Source organism: Chenopodium album, chromosome 5 (assembly GCF_948465745.1).
Source record: "Chenopodium album chromosome 5, dcCheAlbu1.1, whole genome shotgun sequence".
In the NCBI taxonomy this organism is placed as follows: domain Eukaryota; kingdom Viridiplantae; phylum Streptophyta; class Magnoliopsida; order Caryophyllales; family Amaranthaceae; genus Chenopodium; species Chenopodium album.
The window spans coordinates 17,582,486-17,607,880 of NC_137838.1; the positions used below are offsets into that span (position 1 = coordinate 17,582,486).

At 34.9% G+C, this 25,395-nt stretch overlaps 1 protein-coding gene across 1 annotated transcript; it reads left to right on the top strand.

Moving 5' to 3' along the window:
* Positions 1-8,132: 8,132 nt before the first annotated feature.
* LOC145630539 (uncharacterized) lies at positions 8,133-11,017 on the top strand. The gene is made up of 2 exons (XM_081682789.1): positions 8,133-8,490; positions 8,743-11,017. The coding sequence occupies exon 2, from the start codon at positions 8,755-8,757 to the stop codon at positions 10,684-10,686; it is 1,932 nt and encodes a 643-aa protein (XP_081538915.1). The 5' UTR covers positions 8,133-8,490; positions 8,743-8,754; the 3' UTR covers positions 10,687-11,017.
* The last annotated feature ends 14,378 nt before the right edge of the window (positions 11,018-25,395 follow it).

Sequence of the window (25,395 nt, forward strand, 5' to 3'; positions counted from 1 at the left end):
GGTAAATTAGAAAAGAGAGAATCCAAATTTAATAAAAAAAAAAAATCATTTTATTAGATCCAACTAGTTAAGAGAAGTAAATTAAATATTGTAAAAGCTTTCGAGATAAGGAAATGGAGCAAGACAACAAGTATTTTAAAACGGCCGGAAATGAAAAGTGGAGCAAGCATTTTAAAACGGAGGAAGTATATTATATTATATAACGACTAATTTATGAGTTTTAGTTATTTACTGTTTTTTAATACGTTATCTAATGCGTAGTGCTACCCCTATCTAGAAATCCTGGATCCGCCACTGCCTCCGTTTCATATTATTTGTAACGATTTAATATAAAGTAGAGAGAAAAAATGTCTAATTGCTACAAATAATATGTAACCGAGAAAGTATATAATTTAAGAGTTGTGTTTAACATGGTGGAAGTACAAAGGGAATGAAATTAGAATGGTATTATACTATTATGCATATGTACATGCATAATTGTACCATTGTATATATATATATATATATATATATATATATATATATATATATATATATATATATATATATATATATATATATATATATATATATATATATATATATATATATATATATATATATATATATATATATACCCTCCTCGTGAGGGGAATTCCTAATGCGTCAGACGTAATGATGGGAAATAAAGAAGAATTATTACAAGGAACTATATCCATACTATCGCACTAACTAAATGACCAACATTTGTTATCTAGTCCGCTGCTTGATTTGCCTCTCGAAAGATATGACTAATACTCCAGTTATCGAAATTGCTAAGAAGATGTCTTTAACAATATGATCAATTTTCCATGGTGTTGACCAGATGTCTTTAACGGAGTTGATTACTAAAAGATTATCACCTTCAATCATAATATTTTTTATCCCACACTCAAGAGCTAGAAGAATATCTTTATGAAGAGCCATGACCTCTGTTATGAAAACTTTGGTGGTGCCGAGGTTGAAAGCGCGAGCTCCTAAAACTGTCCCACTGTTGTCTCTGATGAGAATCTCTGCTGCTGCTGACTTGTTGAGTACTGAACCGTCAAAATTGAGTTTGCAGAAATTTGTTGGTGGTGCCTCCCAGGAAACCATGATAGATTGATAGTGTTTGTTGGAGAATAAGGAGGAGTAGATGAGGATCGGATCTCCGAATAGGAGATTCCGGCCCGATGAAGAAAAGGTATCGGTGAGAATTCTGTAATGTCACTCATTGAACGCAAATTGCGCTCGGTGGTAAATTCTAGGAATATCAAAGGGTTCTTAGCAGAAAATTATAGAATTACGCACTTTTCAAATACTTCAAATAAGGAAGATAAATTTCCTAATAGCTAGTTTGTGTTTTTTTAAGCATAAAAGTGCTTCAACTAAATCAGTGTAGGGAACTGTACAATCCAACTAATTCTTAACTAAGGTATTGTTCCAAACACCTTTAGAACGTATGCAAGAGAGAAAGAGACGGTTCACTATTTTACTATGAACATTACATAGGCCACAGTCACTAAAAGGGATTACGTGTATTTTGTGAAGAATATCACAAACGCTTAAACTATTATGAAGAATTTGCCACAAGAAGATTTGGATCTTAGGAGAGATATCTAATTTCCATATCCAAAGATGTTCCCATTTATATATATATATATATATATATATATATATATATATATATATATATATATATATATATATATATATATATATATATATATAAAAAGTAGTTGATAATGGTATCAACAATAGCTAAAATAATGGCATGCTTTATTTTGAAGCCGAATATGTACAACTAGTTAAAGCTGTCAATTTGGGTAAACTGGTCGGGTTTTGGTCGGATAAGAGTGGGTTGGGTCAACTCAAGTCGGGTCAATTTGGGTTAATGTCGTAACCTATGCGGGTCGGGTTCGGGTTGGGTCATGCTTGAGTTAGGTCATTTTGGGTCATACATCTTATCAAGTTTGGGTCGGGTTATATTCGGGTCGAGGGAATAATAGGTTGGGTTTAATTTGGATTTTCTCGGGTTAAAACGGGTTAGGGTAAATCTCGGGTTCGAGTCGGGTTCGGTTCAAGTTAATAATTTACGGGTTAGAATCAGGTCGGGTCATTCTTAGGTTAGTATCAACCACCATTTATCTATATGTGCTAGGAATACCCAAACATTAATCCTAATCATCTTATAGACTACATATATACAATGTACATGCCTTTCTAATTATTTACTTTGACTATATAATAATATGTATGGCAATATGATAGGGAATTATAGCCTATAATTTAGAAAGATAATTATCTCCTTTGACCATACAACAAATATATACTATATTTAACTCTTAAATTTGGGGATGATGCTTCGTTCTTATACTGGTCTGGACTGACTTGGTCTCCTTAGACAAATGCTTTGATCAACAATAATAAGGTGGTCTAAATTGAATTTAAGGTGATTTGAAATCGGGCCGGGAACAATTTGGGTTGAATTTACGTCCGGTCAATAACAAGTCGTGTTGATTTCGGGTCGGTTTAGTAACAGATCGGGTTGGATTTTGTGTCGGGTTAGTATTAGGTCGGGTAAACTTCGGGTCGGGTTAATAACAAGTCGTGATGAATTTGGATCGGGTCAATAACATGTCGGATTGATTTCGGGTCAGGTTCGTAACAAGTCGGGTTGAACTTTGAGTCAAGTTAGTAACAGGTCGGGTTAAATTTGGATCGGGTTGAAATCAGATCGGGTTAAATTCGGGTTTTTATTAGATTCCCCTTATTATAAAATTTTCAAATCTCAACTTTTTATAATTTTCACTTATACATAGCTAAAGATAATAAGATATTAAAGGTCAAAGATGTTTATCGAAGACCGCCCAAAGACAAAATGAGTCAATCCTTCAGGAATAGAGGAAGTAAAATTGTTAAAAAAAAAAAAAAAACTCCCTCTATTAAAGTTATATGCAAGATATTAGCTTTTTCACTATTTATGTATTTATATGTCTCTCTTGGCTGTATTTTTATTAGGCAAAAGCTAATTGGCGCCCCGGGGGCGCTAGATAAGAGCAATATTTGATGCATTAGCTTTCTCACATTTATTACTATTGTATTAAATATTTCTTATTGTCCCAAAAAAAAAAATACTCTGAGTACTATGTGAAATGTAAATACAAACCAAAATTAATTACTGCCATAAAAAAAACAATTATTTTACATGTATATCATTGTTCTTCCAATCGTCAAAAACAGAAACATGAAAAATTGATATTTCATGGGTATCATATGAACCTCCATCAAATATTAGATGAGAACTATATTAAGGTTTTGTTGTTGATTTTCTTTTTTATGCACTTTTTAAGGTATTCTAATTTCTATTATTACTTCTAATCATATTTTTTTTTTTGGAGTAAGAATCAATATAATGGAAAAAATAACTACATTTTACAGTAGATATGAAGCGTTTCTTCACAAAAAAAAAAAAAAAAAATGATATGAAGGGAAAAAAAAAAAAGTAAACTCTTAACTATAATACTACTCTTGTATAGTTGTCTTACTCATGGGAAATATATAATATCATGGAGAATTGAATATCTTAAATGAAAAGTAGCATTAAATGTTAATCTATTGAAAATTGATTCTGCTACATTGTTTTATGGACATATAATCACATTAAATGAGTAATAATTAATAAATTGATAAATTATATATAAATATTTATACCTTAACTAACGCCCCGAGGCGCCCGTTAGCGGGATCGTTTTTATTAACACTTTCATGTAATTTATATCAATTAGATCGAGGTGATCAAAGGGGGTTCAGGCCGAGTTCAGGTAGGGCTAGCGGATTAAAAAATCGGCCACGAAGTCGGTCAACCTTTCAAAAATATTTGTCCAAAACTTGTAAATATAGGCCAAGTTTAACAGGCTTTCGGGACGGACCAAAACAATTGACTAAAAAATGCTTAAAATGCTTGTCCATAGCCCGAGCCGACTTTTAATGTCCATGGCGTGCCAAAAATCGGGATGGCTTGGGTCTATTTTGATCGCCTCTAATACTTCTTCCGTCTCCGAAAGAACGATTCTTTTGGGTTGATTTCGTGGGTATTAATAAAGTTAAATAAAAATAAGTAAAAGTATGTTGGAAAGATAAATTTACATGAGGTTTACAAAAAAGTAGAGAGAAACAGTAATAAAAGTATATGAAAAAATAAAATTTTATATGGGGAAGCTAATTTTGCATAAATATTGTTGCAAATTGGTGGGTATTTTAATGCTAATGGGTCATTCTTTTTGGGACTAAAATTAGGCCAGATGGGTCGTTCTTTCGGAGACGGTTGAAAATTATTCTAACAAGCCCCAAGCTTTTGAAAAAGATCCCTTGGAGGCGGTATCTTGTGTTGCATCCTTTTCAAATGAGATAGACAAATGGCAGAAGGAAGTAGATGCAATAGAAAGAGCACTCTACAATGTTGGTCTTGGTTTTGAGGACGACAAGGTGGAATCAATCAAGCAAGTTGTGCGATTGGAGCCTACGGTAAGTGTTCCGCCAGATCGAGTTGCAAGTGTTGAATGCAATGACAATTTGAAGCAACCCTCGATCAAAGATGGATCTTTAGTGCGTAGCAGTAAAGATCCCCCAGTCCAAGTCAAGGAGGATCCACCAGATAAGGTGAATTGACGTCCCACAGGGCATGTCAAGAAGCCGCGTCGCAGCCGAAACACCGCTAGACCGGGTGAGAAACCACCCGATCAAGCGTTAGGCCAAGGATTCTAGTTATTATAATGTGGTAAGCGGGTCGTGCGGGACCTAGATAAACCAGCGCTTTGCGGGAGGCAACCCGTATTTCTTGTTTTCTAGACTAGTTTTCCTTTTTCTTTTTTTTTTATTTTCATTTTAGAGAGGCGAGGAGAGTAAAATTTTACCTTTTTTAAGTGTTTTTGTTCAGGTATAGGTTTGAGAGGTAAAGAGACTTAGAAAAATTTGAAGACGAAAAGAAATCGAAGAAGAAGCTAAGAAAATCCGACTGGGCACGGGCCCGATTGGGCGCGAAAGCGAGGAAAATTTTCTGCTATTAATTCGCCCGATCGGGCGCGCAAATGCAGCTGGAAATTGGAGCTTAATTCGCCCGATCGGGCGAGGCTGCCCGATCGGGCGCGCAACCACACATCTGGAGTCCCTTATTTTCGCCCGATCGGGCGAGGCTTGCCTTATCGGGCGCGCCTATTTTTGGCCGTCCCTTATATCCTTTTCCCTTCTTTCTTTCCTCACTTTCTTCTTCTTTCATCTTCTTCACAGCGAGTTTCTCTCTCTAAAACCTCCATTATCACACCTTCAAACTCCCTTATTTTCAAGATCTCCTCTAATTCTTCCATCAAAACTCAATTATTTTTGCATATTCTTAATCCTTTCATCTTTCTCTATAATCTACACCCAATTTCTACCACTTTCTCTCAATTTTTATCAAACCCTAAGAGAGAGAAAGCTTCAATTCCTACATTTTTTCATCAAAAATGGCTCTCAAAAGATCTAGGACCGTAAGGGGGGAAAGCTCAAGGCAACAAGAGCCTGGGATCGACCCGGAGTTGCAAGTTCCGGGATGGGAGAGGGTGGTCATCACCACCCAAGAGAAAAAGCAAAGGATGATCAATCTCACGTCAAGGCAGGTAATTCCTACACAAATGTATATATATTCAACTGTCAAGTTTTCAAGATATTTACGCATATACCATTAATGACACTAATGGTTGAATTGTGCATCGGTAAGAGTGACAGTCATCATTTGACTCAAAACAAAGGAATATTAGATCGATGTTACATACGTAGAAGCTGGTTTGATTAACTGATTATATAACTTGTTTGACTAGCTTCTTGTATTTATTGTTTGTTATGTAAAAGGCCAGGGCCGTAGCAAGGGGAGGACAGTTGGGGCGGCTGCTCTGGGCCCCTTGTTAAAAAGCCCAGTTTCAATACATTACAAGACCCCAAACAAATATACTTCATACTAAATAATATTACGTATATATACATTTAACCAAAAAAAAAGAGAAAGAAAGAAAGCAAGAAGTGTGTACTGTACAACACTACAATAGTACTGTAGTATTCCAAAATATCAAATGGCATTTTCGGTAAATGTATTTCATCCCTAATTTTTTGCCCAACTTATTCACTTTCCCAAATGAATTTGATTAACAAAAAAAAGTCATTAATTTTAATTGTATCTCTATTTTTGGTAATTTTATTTTTCAAAATGTATTTCATTACAATTTTCAGTTAGTTAAATTCCTTCTCTTTCGCAATTCAATTGAAGATGAAAATTATAATAAACGATCATTTTACTCTTAAATTTTCAACGTGAGAAATCTAATTATATATAGTTCTCTTTGCATTCTCTTCTTTGTATTAAATTATATTTTTCTTTGTAATAAAAAAAATCTAATGGATGGGTTGGATACTTGGTTTGAATGGTTCGGCTGGTGTAATTACTTCAACGAGAGTTACGAGAATGTAATTTCAATGTTTTATGAAATTTGATGTTTTTAAATATTATTGAACATAATAAAATATTTTTGCATACCCAATTTTAAAAAAAATTTATATAGTATATGTGAATTAGGGCCCCAATTTATGTTTCTGCCCCAGGCCACCGAAATCTCATAAACGGGCCTGTAAAAGGCTTGAAAATTAGTTTTTAGTTGAAGCTACTTCATTGTACAAAATGACTAATAAGAATTTATGCATAATTTATTACTCCGTATTAGTTTGTTAATAATGGGTAATGAGTCGATTTTGATCAAATTTAAGGTAGAAGAGCCATATATTATCCACAACTAATACAAAGTTTTCTCACAAAAACACCCCAATTACTAGGGTTTTCAATGCTAGCTTTTTAAACTCAAAACTCTATCTAAATCCTCTCTAATAATATTTGGTAAAGGTAGACTGGTCGTGGTTACGACAAGAGTCATGGAGGTGGTTGTTGGTTTCAGAAACTGGTGGTTTTGGTGACAACGGTGGAGGTGGTGGTTCTTTAGGTAAGGCGGCCGGTGAAACGGTACAGTAGGAATTGTGGTAGATATCAAAAATCTAAAGTTGATATGAGATAGTTATTGAAGTGTTGAATTTAAATATTAAATTATAATTATAAGATATTGAAGTGCTGACATCAGATATTAAAATTTATGTATTCAATTTGTTGACATAAGTTATTTCATTATCGATTTAACCTACAAAACTGCCGATGATAAGCAATTGAATCACCATCAATATAAGTTTAAGTTATTAAATTGTTATTATAAGCAATTAAATTGTCGATTAAGCTACTAAACTGCTGATACAAACAATAGTATTATTGATATAAGTTATCAAAATCTCAATATAAGTTATTAAACTATAGATATAAGCTATTAAACTACTAATATATGCTATCAAATTGTTGAGACAAGTTATTAAATTGTCAATAATATAAGCTATTGAACTACTAATTTATGCTTGTTAAATATAGAGAAATATATGAAAGAATATTATTCAGTGTGTATACTTTCCATCTGTTACGGGATATATATATATATATATATATATATATATATATATATATATATATATATATATATATATATCCCGTCTCTAGAGTATTCTAGATAGTACATGGATAATAATCATCCACTTATATATCTATATCATAACAATGCTATCGAATCGTTTAGACAAGTTATTAAATTGTTAATAATATAAGCCTAGTATTAATTTATTGCTGCTACATTCATGCAGGTTCATTAGCTTCAGCTCTAATCTTTTGAAGTACATAAATTGATCTTTTTTCTATAGAAATTCTCTTAGTTAAAATTTCATGTAGTATGAAAATTTATTATCGAGCACCAAAAAAAAATCTATAATTTAATACATATTCTTAAGGGTCTAATCTTACCTTAATATGCTTAATGATAATCATTTTTTAATAAGCACTCCGTATGATTAATAATCAATAAAGTCATGTGAAAACATCAAACAAATCTAACAACAAATTCTGAATCTGCCAACACATAGACAGAAGTAAATTAAACAATAATTAAGAACCAAAAAGGAAATTTCATAATCAAACTATACATTATTAACAATATAACATTATCACTACAAAAACCAATTCATCATAAAGCAAGTCTATTATTCTAGTTTATAGTTTTATACCCTTTTCTCTTTTACAACTCTCTTTCATTCCTTATTTCTAGGATTCCTAAGTCCACCACCCCACCACCATCCTCTTCTTATCATTACTTCTTTCTCTCTCCTCTTAAATTTTCCAGTAAAAAACACATTACTTTTTTTTTTTTTTTCTTTTGATTTCCCCAAAATTTCCTTTTCCTCGATTTTATACTCTTATCTTTAGAATTTATTTTTTGTTACTTACAATTTTTTTTATAGCAAATTTCTACATTGTTACACATGTATGAATAATCAGTAATACTGTACATTACTGCAAATCTCCATTGTTGTAGTATGCAAGTAAGTTTAAGCTTTTTTTTTTTTTTTTTTTTTTTTTTTTTTGGTTAGGTTGAATGATTTATAATTTCGAGAAAAACCCATGTTCTAAGGAAAATATAGCATTAAATAATTTCTGGGTATTAATTAATAATTATAACCAAAGATTTCTGGGTAAAAAAAAATATGCTTTGATTGGCACACTACTTTGGTTTTCTGCTGTCTGTTTGTTGGCTCAGTCTTTTATACTGTGTTGTTGTTTTCCATATTTTGCAGTTTTTTTAGAAGATGATGATGCCGGAGAAGTTGGTTAACTCGGTAACTCAGTGGCCGATTCTCAGGTTAACTCGCCGAGTTGGGGTTCTTGTTTCTGTAGCATTGTTAGCATTGTTGCTAGTTTGGAGCATTGATCAATCTGTTGTGTTTGATTTTCTGAGGTATCCAAGAGAAACTCTTTCTCAAAAACTACTTGATAATAGTACAAAATCTGCAAATTCTAAAAATTCTCAAAATTCTACATTATATGATGAATTTAATGCTACCCATGTCAGTTTTTTCAATGATAGTGATGTTTTATTGCCTAGAATAGAAAACCCAGATGAGATTTTGGTTAATTCAAGTCAAAGTTTTGTCAATGTTTCATCTGGATTAGACTATAGAAATGGTGGTGATAATGATGTTGATGGTGTTGGTGTGCCTGAGGGGCAATTAGAGGGGGATTTGGATCGATTTTCGGGTGAATTTGACCCGAAAGGCGAAACAAGGAACCTGAGTCATGGTTTGGATTGGGTGTCAGTTGAGTTTGAGCAGAATTATAGCTCAAATCTGTTGTCTAGGTGGTTGGCACCAGGGGGTGAGGCTTGTAAGGATTCGAAAACGGTTGATATTAGGTTTGTTGGGTTTGATGATGGGAAGGAAATTGTGTTGTCAACTGGGAATGCTCATGAGGTTGTTTTTCAGGCATTGGATGAGTTGGGAAATCTTCATTGTGTTGGAGATGATTATTTTGAGATTGATTTGTCGGGTGAATCATGGAAATTGCGGCCACCCATCAAGGATTGGGGCAATGGGACTTACTCATTTACTCTTCAAGTTCATCCTGATTTTCCTGGAACTTATAATCTCACCATTATCCTACTATTCCGGCACTTTGAAGGAGTAAAGTTCTCAACTGCTCGATTTGGATATGATCAGCAGCTTCGAAATATTCCTGTTACGTTTACTGAATCTGAAGCTATCTTGCCTGAATTGCATTTGTGTAGAAAATCCGATTTCAATAGAGATGTTTGGACGGGGAGATGGACAAGACATGGTAAAAATGATGCTTGTGAAATAAGCAATGATGGGCGATATAGGTGTTTGGAATCTGACTATCCTTGCACTAACCCCTGGTGCAATGGCTCGTTGGGGATGCTAGAGAGTAATGGTTGGGTTTATTCTGCACATTGTTCCTTTAGATTACTCTCTGCTGATGATGCCTGGAATTGCTTAGACAATCGGTGGCTTTTCTTTTGGGGCGATTCAAATCATGTGGATACAATTCGCAACATTTTGTTCTTCTTTCTTCGTGTTCCTTATCAGGAACTAGATATAGTCTCTAGGCGTTTTGACAAGACTTTTACAAACCCGAAAAATAAGTCACAGTCTGTTAGAATTACAAACGTTTTCAATGGTCATTGGAACATGACCAAGAACTATGAAGGCCTGAATTCACTAGCAAATGAAGGATACCGGAATTTGGTGAAGAGCTTCTTCAATGGATCTGCTGTACCTGACACTATCATTTTGAATTCAGGTTTACATGACGGAATTCATTGGCATAATGTTAGGAGATTTATTCATGGGGCAGAAGACGCTGCTTCATTCTGGAAAGAGATTATGGAAGGAGTGAAGCAGAACGGTTTAGCAGTATCGAATTTTATCTTCAGGTCTACAATCACTACAGGAGGATATGCTAGAACTCTTTCATTCAATCCCAGTAAAATGGAGGTGTTTAATGGTATCCTTCTGGACAAACTGAAGGCAGCTGGTTTGGTTACTGGTGTTGTAGATGATTTCGACATGACTTGGGCATGGCATTTCGACAATAGGTGCAATGATGGTGTACATTATGGAAGATTTCCAGCAAAAATGAAATGGAGAGACGGACAAATCGGGCACCAATATTTTGTTGATTTGATGCTCGGCCAAGTTCTGCTGAATGCTATCTGTGCAAGATGACAGTTTCTGTACCATAAAATTCATTTTCGGTTCAAACTTCTACCCTGGTGGGCGGAAGGATCCAGTAGATAAGAGTATATTGAGCTAGAAGAAATTCAATTCATTACAAGGTCAATAGAGCATCTGTATAATGTGTCAATTTTTTCGTTACCCAATTGTTTGGTTGAGCTAAATATAGGCTATATATGTCAACGTGAAAGACTAATAGTCACATTGATAGTGCCATTGAACTACTAACGTGACAATCAAGTCTGGACGTAGGTTGTACATTACACGTATCAAAATCATTTGTATTAATCCGTATTTGGAGAGACAACCATGTTTATGTCAATTCCAATGTGTTTAACAATAGTTTGCACTACATTATTATTGATGATTTTTATAATATTATACAGTACTCCATTTATAAGCCAAATGTAAGACCGTGTTTGGCTAATCTTGTTGATTAATTAACACCAGAATAAAATAATTTTGGAAGAATCAAATAATTAGAGATAAAGGGCACTAAATCATAAATGCGGTATGTGTTAGAGGAGTAAATAATTAATGCTGGAATAGCTTACAGAGGGATTCACATGATTGGTTGAGTGTGTTTCATTGCAATGGAGTAAAGTTGTAAAGCCAACAACCTTTTGTTAGGAATTTTTTTTTTTTTTTTTTTTTTTTTTTTTTTTTTTTTGACGGGCTTTTGTTAGGAAATTAATATGGAAAATGTTCAAGGAAACTTCTAGCTTCCTAACCTTATTTGCTTGACCTAAGTGTAGTTAGAATTTTATAGTTGCCTGTACTTATTGTACGAGTATTTTCTAAGGTTGAAATAAATTTACGTGTTTAAGATATAAAACATGTTTTACGTTTGACTATTTGGGTAACGATATGGTTACATAGGCATTAAATACGAAGTACATATTTTAAAATGTTATGTCCTTGGTTTCAAATAAGAGCAAGTTTAGCCCCAAGTCTTAAGATTTGGATGTGACATCATTTTTGGTGGTCCCCAATTGAAAATGATGTCATCAAATTCTTGTTAAGACTCACTAAGATTTACACAAATTTATCACTTTAGCCCTAAGACTTAAATATTTGACATATTATATGTAGAAAAGTGTAAAAAAAAAAGAGATAATAAAAATAAAAATGAAGTGAGTGAAGTGGGTCCCAATCTCAAGTCTCAAGTTGAGTCTTGATTAAGACTTGCTTGAGATTTTTGAAGAAAAATGGGAAAAGTCTCGAGTACAAATCTTAAGACTCAAAATGATGATGTCACCCCAAGGGGCTAAACTTGCTCTAAGTTGTTAAGTTTTAACTTTTGATAGTATTTATAAATTTAATTCCTTAAGAAAAAAAAAAAAAATACTCTATACATAGTTATATGAGATTTTATTATACTATCTCCGTCCCCGATTGATAGTCACTTTTGCCATTTTTAGTGACTTAAAATGTTAGTCACATTTGCTTTTTTCAAGTACCATTAATATTATTTTTTTACCAAAATTCTCTAACATTTGCAAAAATAATTGTGCAAATTTAAATTTTCCATGTAAATTTTACTTTCTAATGTACTACTACCTCCGTTACATATTATCTGCAACGATTAGACATTTTTCCTCTCTAATTTATGTCACATCGTTGCAAATAATATATAACGGAGGTAGTATAATTACTTTCTCTCTCTATTTTTTTACATACCCAATGTAAATTTCCTTTTTCAATGTACTTTATTTATTTCTCCTTAATTTCCGTGATTTTTTTTTAGCAAAAGTGACTATCAATCGAGGACGAATGGAGTATCTTTTACCATTAAATACGAAGTACATATTTTAAAATGTTATGTCCTTGGTTTCAAATGAGTTGTTAAGTTATAACTTTTGATAGTATTTATAATTTTAATTCATTAAAAAAAATACTCCATACATAGTTATATGAGATTTTATTATATCTTTTACCATATAACTAGTTGAAGTTGTATTAGGGTCTGTTTTCATACGTTGAAATTCAGTTCAGTTCAGTTCAGTTCAATTCATTTTAGTTCAGTTCAGTTCAGCTCCTAATTTCCTTCTCTTATAAAATATTCAATTAAGTTCAGTTCAGTTCAGTCAACGAGAACAGACCCTTAATCTAGGGAGGTACAAGAAGTTGTCAACTTTGCATGTAAGAGTACTTAACATACAAATTTAACTCAACTCTTTTCCATTTAAACGAGTAAAATAATCTTTGCTTGGATTGAATTTTTGGATTTATTATTGTTGTTAAGTGATATTGAAGCATAATTTTGTTTATTAATGGTCAGTAGTTAGAATAGAGAGGAAATAAGAAGAAGATGAATAATTTGTACAAGTTCGCTAATTATTTTTTGCAAATGGGCAAAGAGTTACTATCTATCTTCAAAATAAATGCTCTTTTTGCAGATGAAGCATAAAAATCAATATAATAAAAATAGAACAACAAAAAAGTGTACCTCAGAATCAACAATGGAGGGGGGGGGGGGGGGGGGGGGGGGGGACATACGAAGTATAAGATAAGGAAGTACATTTCAATAAAATTAAATTTCAAACCTTAAATAAAAGAAGATTCTCATCACGTAAAAAATGGTGAATGAAGTTTGAAAATACAAAAAGAGAAAATGAGTTAAGAATTTAGAGGGAGAAATATGAGAGCAAATGAGTCTTGAGAATTTAGAGGCATAAAATAGGTGTTAAACTTAGGTTTTATCTGGCTGCTCTTAATTCTATTTGCACTCAAACTTCCCATGAATTTTCTTTTGATCATTTTGTTTAGTTGACAGCTTGACACTAAAAACAAATAAAGGAAGTCACACACAATTTAGGGGATTTGTCACAAAACATGGCAATTTTATTTGAGAGCTGTTAGTCTATGTGTATCTCCACATAGACACCCAATACATAGAAGACAACTGTAGGGAATAAATTTCAAGCGTTAATCCCTATCTTGAACCCCACTGTGATCATACACTAAAGTACGGTGACGTCCAAAGGGAAAGAAGATAGAGCAAAAGAGTCGCCAACAAGTTTTAGGAACTTGTAAACCGTTCACGAGGTGAATGTTACACCCCTTAACGATCCAAGAGATTGTCAACTCCATAAGGTCTAGAACCAAATAAGGGTTCGGGAATGAAGGTACAAATCCAACCTAAAAGAGATTGAACCTGCCCTAATAATAGGCCTCTACTTTATTCTGATCGTATTCATGTGCGATTTCTGACTAACATGCAATCAATAAGATTAACCCTAAACCTGTTTATCTATGTTGGTTGATTATAATGCATAAATAAATCTATTATTGGCGATCACTTGAATTATAATCACATTAACCCTAAATAAGATTATTAAATATCTTATTAAGCGTGATTATAAGTACCAATTCCCTTTAAACATGAATCAAAGGTGTGATCAAGCAATAACAATAAATATCAAGCAACATAATAATAATAATAACGATAATAATAAATTATAATAATGATAATATCCTCATAAATAAAATAATCATAATCAAAATAATAATAATAGTAATAATAATAATAATAATAATAATAATAATAATAATATTCATAATCATCATAAATTATAACAATTATAATCATAATCATGTTCATGTTAATATTAAAGCATAATAATAGCAAGATCCTAGGCATGATACTAACAAGATTAATAACAAACCCTAGCATGTCACTAAGCAATAAAAATCAAATCTTTAGCCCTAACATGATACTAACAATCATAAATATTAGGAAGAGAATAGGAAGCATCGTAACAATCATATTTAATATTAAAATTACCCTAGACATGATACTAGGAATATCATAATAACAATATAAACATGATCTCTACATCATAATATCAATTAAAACCATTAAAGCACTTACTTTGATGCCTCGTACCTCTTTCTAATAACAAAATACACACGTTAGTAACTTCAAGGAAAATAATAATCAAAACAATTAAATTAAATAATTGAAATAGAGATTTGGGACCAAACCATCAGAAATTAAACCTTTCACATCTAGGGCGAAGGCATCTTCGAATATGGCTAAGTGTATCTAAGTCTTGCGAATGCGGAATTTTGTATTTGAGAAAAGGCTAGTTTAGAAAAAGAGAGAGAGAGAGAGAGAGAGAGAGAGAATAATCAAGAAAATCTTGATGAGAGTTGGTGAATGAAAACGGAGTTTTTACGACGTTATTTATAGAAAAATCAGCCAAAAAGATAAAATATCAAAACAGAGCACTTGGCGCACGCAAAACGAGGTTGGCGCACGCAAAACAGAGCTGGCGCCAGCACCAGCTAATTGGCGCCAGGCCTAGTTCCAGGCGCCAATGCCTGGAGTTAGGCGCCAGACCTGTTTTCAACGCGTTTTCGAAAATCAGATAAGTTTGCCGTACTGGAGGATAAAATCGTATATTTTCCTCGAAAATGCTTTTTGATTTTAATTAAAACTCTGAAAAGTCAACAAAAGTCATTTTATCAATGCTAATTGAATTAGGAATGAAAAGAACCTTCTAGAAGAATCTAGAAGACTAAAACCATTCCTAATTGCATTAGGAATGATAAATCATATTAGGCCCTCCTCAATATCATTGGGCCGTATATAAGGCTCAAACCGGGCCCAGTTTGGTAAATTGGCCATAACTTCCTCAATATTCATCGGAATTGGGTTTATAATATATCGTTGGAAAGCTCTTGGCAAGCCCCATCCAACTACACTACTATTGTACCCATATCATGGACCAACCAAACTGGATTGACTGTTTTCTTAAAATAAGTTTTCAAAAACAGAGAGAAGAGAAAAGAAATTAAAACTATCTGCAACACTAGACTTTCCACACTTTCGCTTCATTCGATTATGATTCGACGTGAAAGGTACTCATCACTGGGTTTGGTTTTGGGGAGACACAAATGGGTGTCTACAACAACTCATCAATTTATTATAATAAATGGGAGAGAATTGAGCGGGAGAAAATTTAGTGATTTTCTCTCTCAGAAGAGAGAAGAAATAAAAAACTTAATGTTGAATTAAATGAAAAAATTATGACACCATTTTCATGAAGAGAAGATATTGCGTCAGTCCGTATCGACGAAATGTTTCGTCACTCTAGGGATTTTTGATATCCTATATTGTTGAATGACATTCTCTATTGGGTGGATGATATCCTTTATTGGCTGGATAATATCATATAGCCAATAAAGGATATCATCTAAACATGATATTATATAGCCAATAGAGGATATCATCCAGCCAATAAAGGATATCATAGACACAATCATAAATGATATTGTATAGCCAATAAAAGATATCATCCAACCATGATATCATATAGCCAATAGAAGATATCATGTAGAGGAAGTAGAGGATGTCATCCAACAATTAGAGAACATCGCCTAGCCAATAAAATATATCATAGATACAATCATTAATGATATCATATAGCCAATAGCGGATATCATTTAGCCATAATATCATATAGAGGATATCATCCAACCAATAGAGGATATCATCAGCCAGTTATGATATGTATAAATGATTGGAGGATATGTATAACTTGTTTGAGGATAATTATAATTTGTTTGATAATACGTATAACAATGGCGAAATCTCCATTGAAGAGCTCATACTAAAGGTCATGGGTATAACATAACTTGCACATTTATCAACCAAAATACATGCATTTGCCATCAAAATGCTCGCAATTCAACATATGTATGTCCCATATGATTGTATGTTGAATTGTGAGCATTTTGATGGCATTTTTCTGAGCATTTTTCGAAAATTCCGAGAATTAAACTTTCTCTCTCTTCCACCATGAAAGACCTCACTTCTCTCCTTCGCCATTGATGTCATCATCTTCATCGTAATCGTCACCTACAGGGGGAGAAAGAGATCCTCCATTGTTGTCAATATGTCATCATCGTCATCGTCGTCTTTATCGTCATCGTCATCTCCTCCGCCGCACGAACTATTTGGTTAGGCTTAACTACTAACCCAATAGTTTGTGTTTCATGAAAAATCTTACATCATCACAAGCAAGCTCTTTTTTGTAGTTTTGGCAACTATTTGTATGACAAAGTGTTAGAATTCGCCTCTTTCTCTATGTATCCCCTCTTCTTTTTGTTGTACATTCCTTATGTTTCACCTTCTAAGTCTTTTCTTTTTACTTTCTAGACTCTAGGGAGTATTATTGTGTTACTGTAGTTTCAGTGTTCACTTGTATTTCTCTATGCAATCAATATAAAGCTCTTTAAGGAGTGATTGGTTATTGAATCATTGCTCCTTACCCCATTGCTATTGCTTTAAGACTTGTGTGTTGTTTTAAGCCTTTATAAATATTGTGCTTACCTTGTTTTAAAGCATCCCCCACCAAACCAAGAAACCCCAAAAGACGCTTTCATCTTGTCGGTTCCGATTGTGCCCGCTTTGAAGCATCGGCCGTCACAAGCCCCGACTCCGCACCCGTTGTTGACGAGTGCTTCCTTGAGACACCCTTAATCCGTGTTGCTGTGTGCTCACGAACCTCTTCCGCTCTAGGCTTGCGTCCTTGTCGCCAATAGAAGAGAGCGCGCCGCACGATCTGGTGTCAGAACACTCGGACCGTGACAGTTGGTATCAGAGCCGAGGCTCATTCTAAATTTGCCCAGCATGGTGATGCCTGAACATGCTGATACGTGGGAAGAGAGAATTTTCTGGCTCTAAGGTAAGTCGGAATTTTAGGCTGTACTCGAAGAAAGAGTACCCAAGATCGAAGATATAGTAATAAAGCAAGTTGAGCAGATAGAAAAGCTTAATTTAACGGTGGATGGGTTGACGGAGCAGCTCAATTTTGTTCAAGGAGTAGCGGACGAAGCTCAAGACAAATGTGCTACCTTTATGCGTGCCCAAAGAGGACTCGGGGGAAGTGAAGGTAAGATAAAACCTCCTAAAACTCGGACCTTTAATGGAACGAGAGATAAAAGGAAGTTGACAACTTCATCTTTGATATGGAACAATACTTCCGCATATGCCAATTGGAAGATCATCTTAAGGTCGACACAGCCACAATGTACTTGGTGGACGATGCGAAACTCTGGTGGCGAACCAAGTACGCCGACATACAAGCAAAGAGGACGTCGATAGATACTAGGGAGGATTTAAAGAAGGAACTAATAGCTCAGTTTTACCCAAAGAACACAGAGTTCGTGGCTCGTACAAAGTTGGCCACCTTACAACATAAGACCTCTATTCGGGAGTATGTAAAAGAATATTCCGCGTGCATGCTAGAGATCCATGACATGTCCGAGAAGGAACGCCTATTTAATTTTGTTTGAGGCTTGAAGGATTGGGCCTAAAGGGAGATTTGGCTCCAGAAGATAGACACCTTGTCGGGGGCCATAGCCGCAGCTGAAAGGTTGATGGACTACTCGTCAGATAAGGGATTGAATCAGAAGAAAGGAGCTAGTGGGTCAGCATCTAGTACCCCAAATAGCAACACTGGGAACTCCCAAGTCAGTTCGAACAACATGGGGAGTAGGTACAAGAGTGTGGGAGACGATCTCCGGAAAAATGGAGCGTTCGCGTCGACCAACAAAGGTGCAGCCTCCAGCTTCACCTCGTGGAATAAGCCCCTCACCTGTATCCTTTGTCGCGGGCCTCACAAATGGTTTGAGTGTCGCCACAAAGGGGAGATCAACCTAATCACGGTACCACCAAGAATATGAAAGCCAAGATTGGGGACTGGAGTGGCACCCTCGACTTCACTGTGGCATCGATGGATGATTTTAAAATGGTACTAGGAATGGATTCTCTCCGGGTTGGCAAAGCTATCCCAATTCCCCACCTGGGCTACTTACTTGTTGTCGAAAACTATCCTTGTCTCTTGCGAACGTGCTCGCCGGTTAAAGCAGGGGAAGGTAAGAAGAGATCTATTTTGTCAGCAATGCAACTCAAAAAGGGAATGAAGAGAAATGAGCCAACATTCCTTACTACTCTCTCGCTGAAGGAAGATGAGACAACTACTGACCTCCCTTCGACCATGAAGGGTGACAGGGTAAAGTCGTATCCCCTAATCAAAAATAATTCCTAAGTCCTCTAACTAAAGCAGATAGGGAAGTAGGGTCGATCTCCACAGGGAAACAAGTCTTTTTACTCCTAATTAATTATTATAATCTAAATTATCTAAGTAACCAATATTTATATTTGAATAAGAAACTAAACTACTAAGATTGAGAATAGGGAGAAAACAATATATAAAAGGATCTAGGGCATAGGTTCACCAATAAATAATACTCCAGGGTAAAACATAGTAATCAATCATTGACATTGCATAAAATACATGATTAACAGGCTCTCGCAATTTATTAATCAACATATATAGATCTAACAGGCTCTCGCAATTTACTAGATCTAAGTTCTTATTGAAAATAGCCTTTAATATCAAATTAACATCTGCTCGATTCATCAATTCAATATTGCTAAAGCAAAAAGAGTAGGAACTTAAGCATAAAAATACGAAGATTCAAAAGCAAGGTTGCACACCTTGGGGGCTTATCTAGGGTCTTGAGCCTTTATCTCCTTCTTCTATAACCTTTAGCCTAACCACATTACAACCCTTAAAAGACCTTTTTGAGGTATACACACTTGTGCGAGGTTCGGCTAGAGCTACGTTCGGCCTGATTCCTAACGGATACGTAGGCAACCTCACATCGAGGTGCGGCCGTAATAAACATGCATTCATATTCAAATTCACACACTTGCACCATGATCATATCAATGTCCAATACTCATCCCTATTCACTTAGAGCTAGACTTGGGGGCTTGATCCCTACATCATTAGCTTACCTAGCCTAAGAGTCCCCCCCCATTTGACTCTTTTAACAAATAATATCTTTCCACACACTTAGCCCTTGCATCCTAACTTTAGTGTCACTATCACACACATCACAGATACATGACCAAATATACTTCCCTTAGGAAACCTTTGTCATGGAATCTTAACATAACGCTGAAGCATGCCTTGTCACATCACTCATCAATCATAATTATCATCGCATCACAAAGTACGAAGTACTTAGCCTCCGTGCCTAAGTTACCCAAATACTTTCATCATGGAGTCAACAGTTGAGATAACCTAGGATGGATTAATCCTTGCACCTTGAGAGATAGTATCAAACAACATTCAACATGCACCTTCAATACCTTTGATTCTTTTTCGCGTCTTTCTTTTTCGCGAGAAAGTCGGTACCCTCCACAAAAATGACGGAAAATTTTTGCTTTTCTTTGCATTTTCGAGTCGCACGATCACATTACGATGCACACACAAGTCATGTACACATTGAGTCATGTCGTGTCATATCACTTTGATTTGAGTCTAACACATGTGTCATTTCGTTTCGAGTCGAGTCAACCTCGAGTCAATCATATCGAGTCAAGTTTATACCTTGAGTCGTGCCATCACAATGAGTCAAGCAATGCTAGGTCAACCCTAAGATAATTGAAGAAATTGGCAAAGTTTTAAAGTAAAAAATAAATACATGTGCAGCAGAATGGGGAAGACCCTATCACAGCGTTCGGCGACAGAGTCAATTCTTGGCGCCAGAGATATTTCAGCAGCGACAGAGCTCGAAGCCTCTCAGAAAGGTGATTTCGACCTCATACAGCAATTTTGGGTTCCTTGGTACGCCAGTTAGCCCCTATAAGCAATTTGACATGATTAAGTAGTCAGTTTGATTACAATCACAATAAGTGGTCGACCTGATGAAAGATTGTCTCACTTAGCTTAAAGCGCCTAAGAATTGGCTCATCACGGAAACACCGACATACTGGTTTTAGCGAAAGCAAATTTCAGGCGAGCTTTAGAGATCGACAAACGTTGGTCTTCGAAAATTTTTCTTCAGAACATTATCGCAACAAACATTCAAGTACCGAAGCTCTATTTTTCAGAGACGCGTGAACATTTCCACCAAAGCTCTTTGCTCCAGAGACGCGTGGGCATATTATTCAAGCTCTTTTGTCCAGAGACGCGTGGACATATCATCAAAGCTCTTTTGTTCAGAGACGCGTGAACATTTCCGTCAAGATCTTTGTTCAGAGACGCGTGGACATATCATTTCAAAAGATCTTTTGTTCAGAGACGTGTGGACATATCATCAAAGATCTCCTATTTTTAAGCTCTTTTGCTCAGAGACGCGTGGGCATCCTATTATTAAACTCTTCGTTCATAGACGCGTGGACACATCATTCAGAAGATCATATCAAAAAGAAGCTCTTTGTTCAGAGGCGTGTGAACATATCAAAAGGAAGCTCTTGGTTCAGAGACGAGTGAACATCGAAACAGCAAGGTGGTGTTCCCTAGATTGTGGAGAGTTGTCACAAACATCTGAGGATTGCTTCAAGAGAAATAATCTTCGATAGTATTCTCCTTGGACGTGGAATATTATCAATGCGGATGAGGATTGTTTCAAGAGAAGCAATCTTCAATAGTATTCCCTTGGATGTGCAAAGCGGAAAAGGATCGTTTCAGGCGAAGCAGTCTTCTGTATTGGAAGCAGTTACGGGCGTAGCAGTTTTCAAGCGGGATAGCATTCTCTAGCTTGCAGGAGGTCATCAAAACAACAGTAAAGCGACAGCAAATCGGTTACTTTCAGAGACGTGTGCTCGACGGTGCAAGATACGCGTTTCTAAACTCTTTTATCTGTTTAACTAACGTTATTTTGCAGGTATCGGCGTTACAAGATTGGTTTAGGATCGCAGAACGTTCTGAATCATTCTCCGTCCCTATCGATACTTTGACTTTTGTTTTCGAAACTTGCGTTTCTCCAAACTCAGTCAAAGTGGGGGCTTCTGTAGACACCCATTTGTGTCTCCCCAAAACCAAACCCAGTGATGAGTACCTTTCACGTCGAATCATAATCGAATGAAGTGAAAGTGTGGAAAGTTTAGTGTTGCGGATAGTTTTAATTCTTTTCTCTTCTCTCTGTTTTTGAAAACTTATTTTAAGAAAATAGTCAATCCAGTTTGGTTAGTCCATGATAAGGATCCAATAATGGTGTAGTTGGATGGGGTTTGAAAAGACCTTTCCAACGATATATTATAAGCCCAATTCCGATGAATATTGAGGAAGTTATGGCCAAAATACTAAACTAGGCCCGATTTGGTTTTTATATGCGGCCAATGATCTAGAGGAGGGCCTATTATTAATTATCATTCCTAAATATATTAGGATTTATTATAGTCTTTTAGAATACTCTAGGAGGTTCTTTTAAATCCTAATGGAGTCAGGATTGATAATTATGTTTTAAAGAGTTTGAAATTGAATAAAACTACTCCTTTTAAGAATCCTTGTTTTGTACGAAGTGGAATATATTCAGATTTTATTTTCGTGCCTCATAATATTTATCCAAATTTTATATGGTTGGATAGATCTTGAAATTATCTTTCCAATGATATATTATAGTATTAATTCCGAGTTATAACGAAAAAGATATGAATGAGACATGAAACTTTATCCAAAACTGACACCCTTCAACTATTTTGGCCATAACTTTTTATCTAAAAAATATTTTAATCTGATTCTAATTGGGTTGGAAAGTAGACTTTAAAATCTTTCCAACGACATATTATATGCCTTATTTGGACTTCTGGATCAAAAGATATGATAAAAACAAAAACGCGTGAATTTCTGAAATCAGCGCCAAACGCCAGCTGTAGCGCCTGGCGCCAGCATTGGCGCCTGGCGCCAGCATTGGCGCCTGGCGCTAGTGTTGGCGCTTGGCGCCAATAGCCTAATGTTGGCGCCAGCTCTGTTTCAGTTGCGCCAATGCTCTGTTTTGTTAATTTTATCTTTTTGGCTGATTTTCTCTATAAATAACGTTGTAAAAACTCCGTTTTCATTCACCAACTCTCATCAAGATTTTCTTGATTATTCTCTCTCTCTCTCTCTCTCTTTTTCTAAACTAGCCTTTTCTCAAATACAAAATTCCGCATTCGCAAGACTTAGATACACCTAGCCATATTCGAAGTTGCCTTCGCTCTAGACGTGAAAGGTTTAATTTCCGAGGGTTTGGTCCCAAATCTCTATTTCAATTATTTAATTTAATTGTTTGTTTATTATTTTCCTTGAAGTTACTAACGTGTGTATTTTGTTATTAGAAAGAGGTACGAGGCATCCAAGTAAGTACTTTAATGGTTTAATTGATATTATGATATAGAAATCATGCTTAGATTGTTATTTTGATTCCTAGTATCATGTTAGGATGTTTTCCTTAATTTGATGTTTAGGGTGACAACAATAAATTCCTAGTATCATGTCTAGGGTGACTTTAATATTAAGTATGATTAAAAGTATGATGCCTTTTATGTTTTTCCTAACTAGTTGAGCCATCGCGCGCGGCGCGCGCAATAGCCCAATAAACACGGATTATTTTTGAGTAATGATATTGTTAAATAGATGGGTTGTACTGATATAATTTATTTTGTGTGGAGTAGTAATTCGTCTCATCGGGTTCTAAAATGTAGGAAGTGATAGTTTACTGATGCGATATCGTTTTTGGTTCCGAGTATCCATGCTAGTACATACTTTTTAAAATCCAGCGAAAATTGTAATTGTTATTCTAGTTTGGTTCTTTTTTAGCGTTTAATACGCAAAATTATAATCTGGGTAAGGTAGATTATGGTTTCGATATTAAAATGCTAAGAACTTTGTGTTATTTTAATTAAATCGCTTAAATATTAGTTGTGCTAATCGTTTTGTTTTTTATCCAAAATTTGTGCGCTTTTACAAATTTAGCAACACAAATTTTATATTAAAAATATTACTAACACACGTGTGTGTAGATATTGTGTATGTAAGAAATGTTACGAATTACGAATTAATTACGAATTACTCTTTTTAGAATTGTAATTGTACGTACAGTTATAGAATATATATAAGATATGATCATCTAAGAAGTCGAAAAGTTGTACTTGATCTAAAAAATTTGTAAAGAAGCTGAAAAGTTGTAATTTGTAAGTCATAAGTTCTTTTATTGTTTCTAGATTTTGTCATGACTGTTAGACTTCCTCTCGTTGGTCAGTTGAAATCCTCTTTTGCGTGGTGTATAAATTTTGCTTTGCTATGCTGTCTTGTCTTTCATTTTCCTGTCTTTCCTTTCTTTTTTTTTGCTTCATCTTTCCTTTTTCTCTGTGTTTTTGTGCTTGCATCTTACCAACAACAATGGCTAGCACTGATAGCACGTCTACTTCTGGGAAAGTCTTTGCACCTCCAATCTGGAGGCCAAATCAGGCTAGGTCACAGGAGCAGAATGTTGCAAGTTTCCGAGTCTATGTTATGAGTATGGAAATGAAGATGAATAGTCATCTGAAATTGCTAGAACAAGGAATGTCAAAAGCGGAGAGGACTGAAGAAAAAGGAGAACCGAGCAACAAGCGGAAGCGAGGAATTGAGAGGGATGACTGTGGAGAATGGCCGGTGATCATTGTTGAGTCAGACAGTGATGAAGATAAAAAGAAAAGAAAGAAAGGTGGTGAGACAAAAGATTATGGAGTGGAAAGTAAGGAAAAAGTTGAGATCAAGGAAGATGCTGAGAAGAAAGCAGGAGAAGCAGAAGAGGGAGGTGAAGAATCTGAAGAAGACGAAGATGAATGTGAAGAAGAGGAGGAGACTGATAAAGATGGGGAAAGTGATGCGGTTTTTGATTCTGAGACTGAGAGGATGAAAAAAGTGGTTGCAGACCCAGAGGATGGGGAAACTGAATCTAGGAGCAATGATGATGGTGATAGTGGTTCGGGCTTTGATTCTGGGAACTGTGTGGAAGGAAATCACAAAACAACTGAAGACTCTTCTATGTTTCGTATGAAAATTTCTGATTAAAAAGCTTAATGTGAAAGATTGAGTGTAGGAGTTGTTTTTTGCTTATTTTGGGAAGGTTGTTTATGGGTAAACTTTTGAAATGTTAGGATGACTTTAGAGTTTTATTGGCTTTTTTTGGTATATTAGTCTATGCTTTCAAAGTCTGTACCAATGAAGGTTTTGTAAATATAACTATGAAGAAAGAAGTAGGGTGTAATGATGCTTATTATAAAAAATAGTGATTTTGGATGAGAAATGGATCTTATTTATATTTTTTTCTTGCACTGTTTATTATGCTTGATAATGGTTTGTATTTTTTTGTTGGTAGTATAATTTTGATAGTAGGCTGTATCTGTTTTTGAGTAAAACCTTTATTTTAACTCTGTGTTTGATTTGGGATGAACTTATCTGCATTGTATATGTAGCATAAACAGATTTTTGGGACTATTTTCTATATGAGCAAAGGAAAGATTTAAAGGTTATATAAGGGTATAAGTAGGAGGTTATGATTAGATTTGTGGATATCTTTTTATTTTAACAAAATTAGTATGTGATTCATGAGATCAATGGCTATGCTGAACTCTTATAAGAATGTGTAATGCTGTAAGCTATGCAACTATGCCGATTTAGGGAAGTTGAGATAATGGTGCTGAATTGGTATAAATTATTAGGTTTGCTTTTAAAGTGCTGCACGATAAGCTATTTATAAGCATTTGGACTACTAAACCATAACAAGCATTTATACTCAGAATAATAAATCTTTTATTTCTGTGTGTAAGTATTTAGGAAAATAGGATTTTGTAATTATTAAAATATGACATTATCTATGGTTTATCAATCTTCTATCTACGTAATTTGTCATCAAGGGGTATTGTTA

What these genes read in the sequence shown, in the direction of transcription:
- LOC145630539 (XM_081682789.1), top strand. Translation starts at nt 8,755, where the DNA reads ATGATGATGCCGGAGAAGTTGGTTAACTCGGTAACTCAGTGGCCGATT.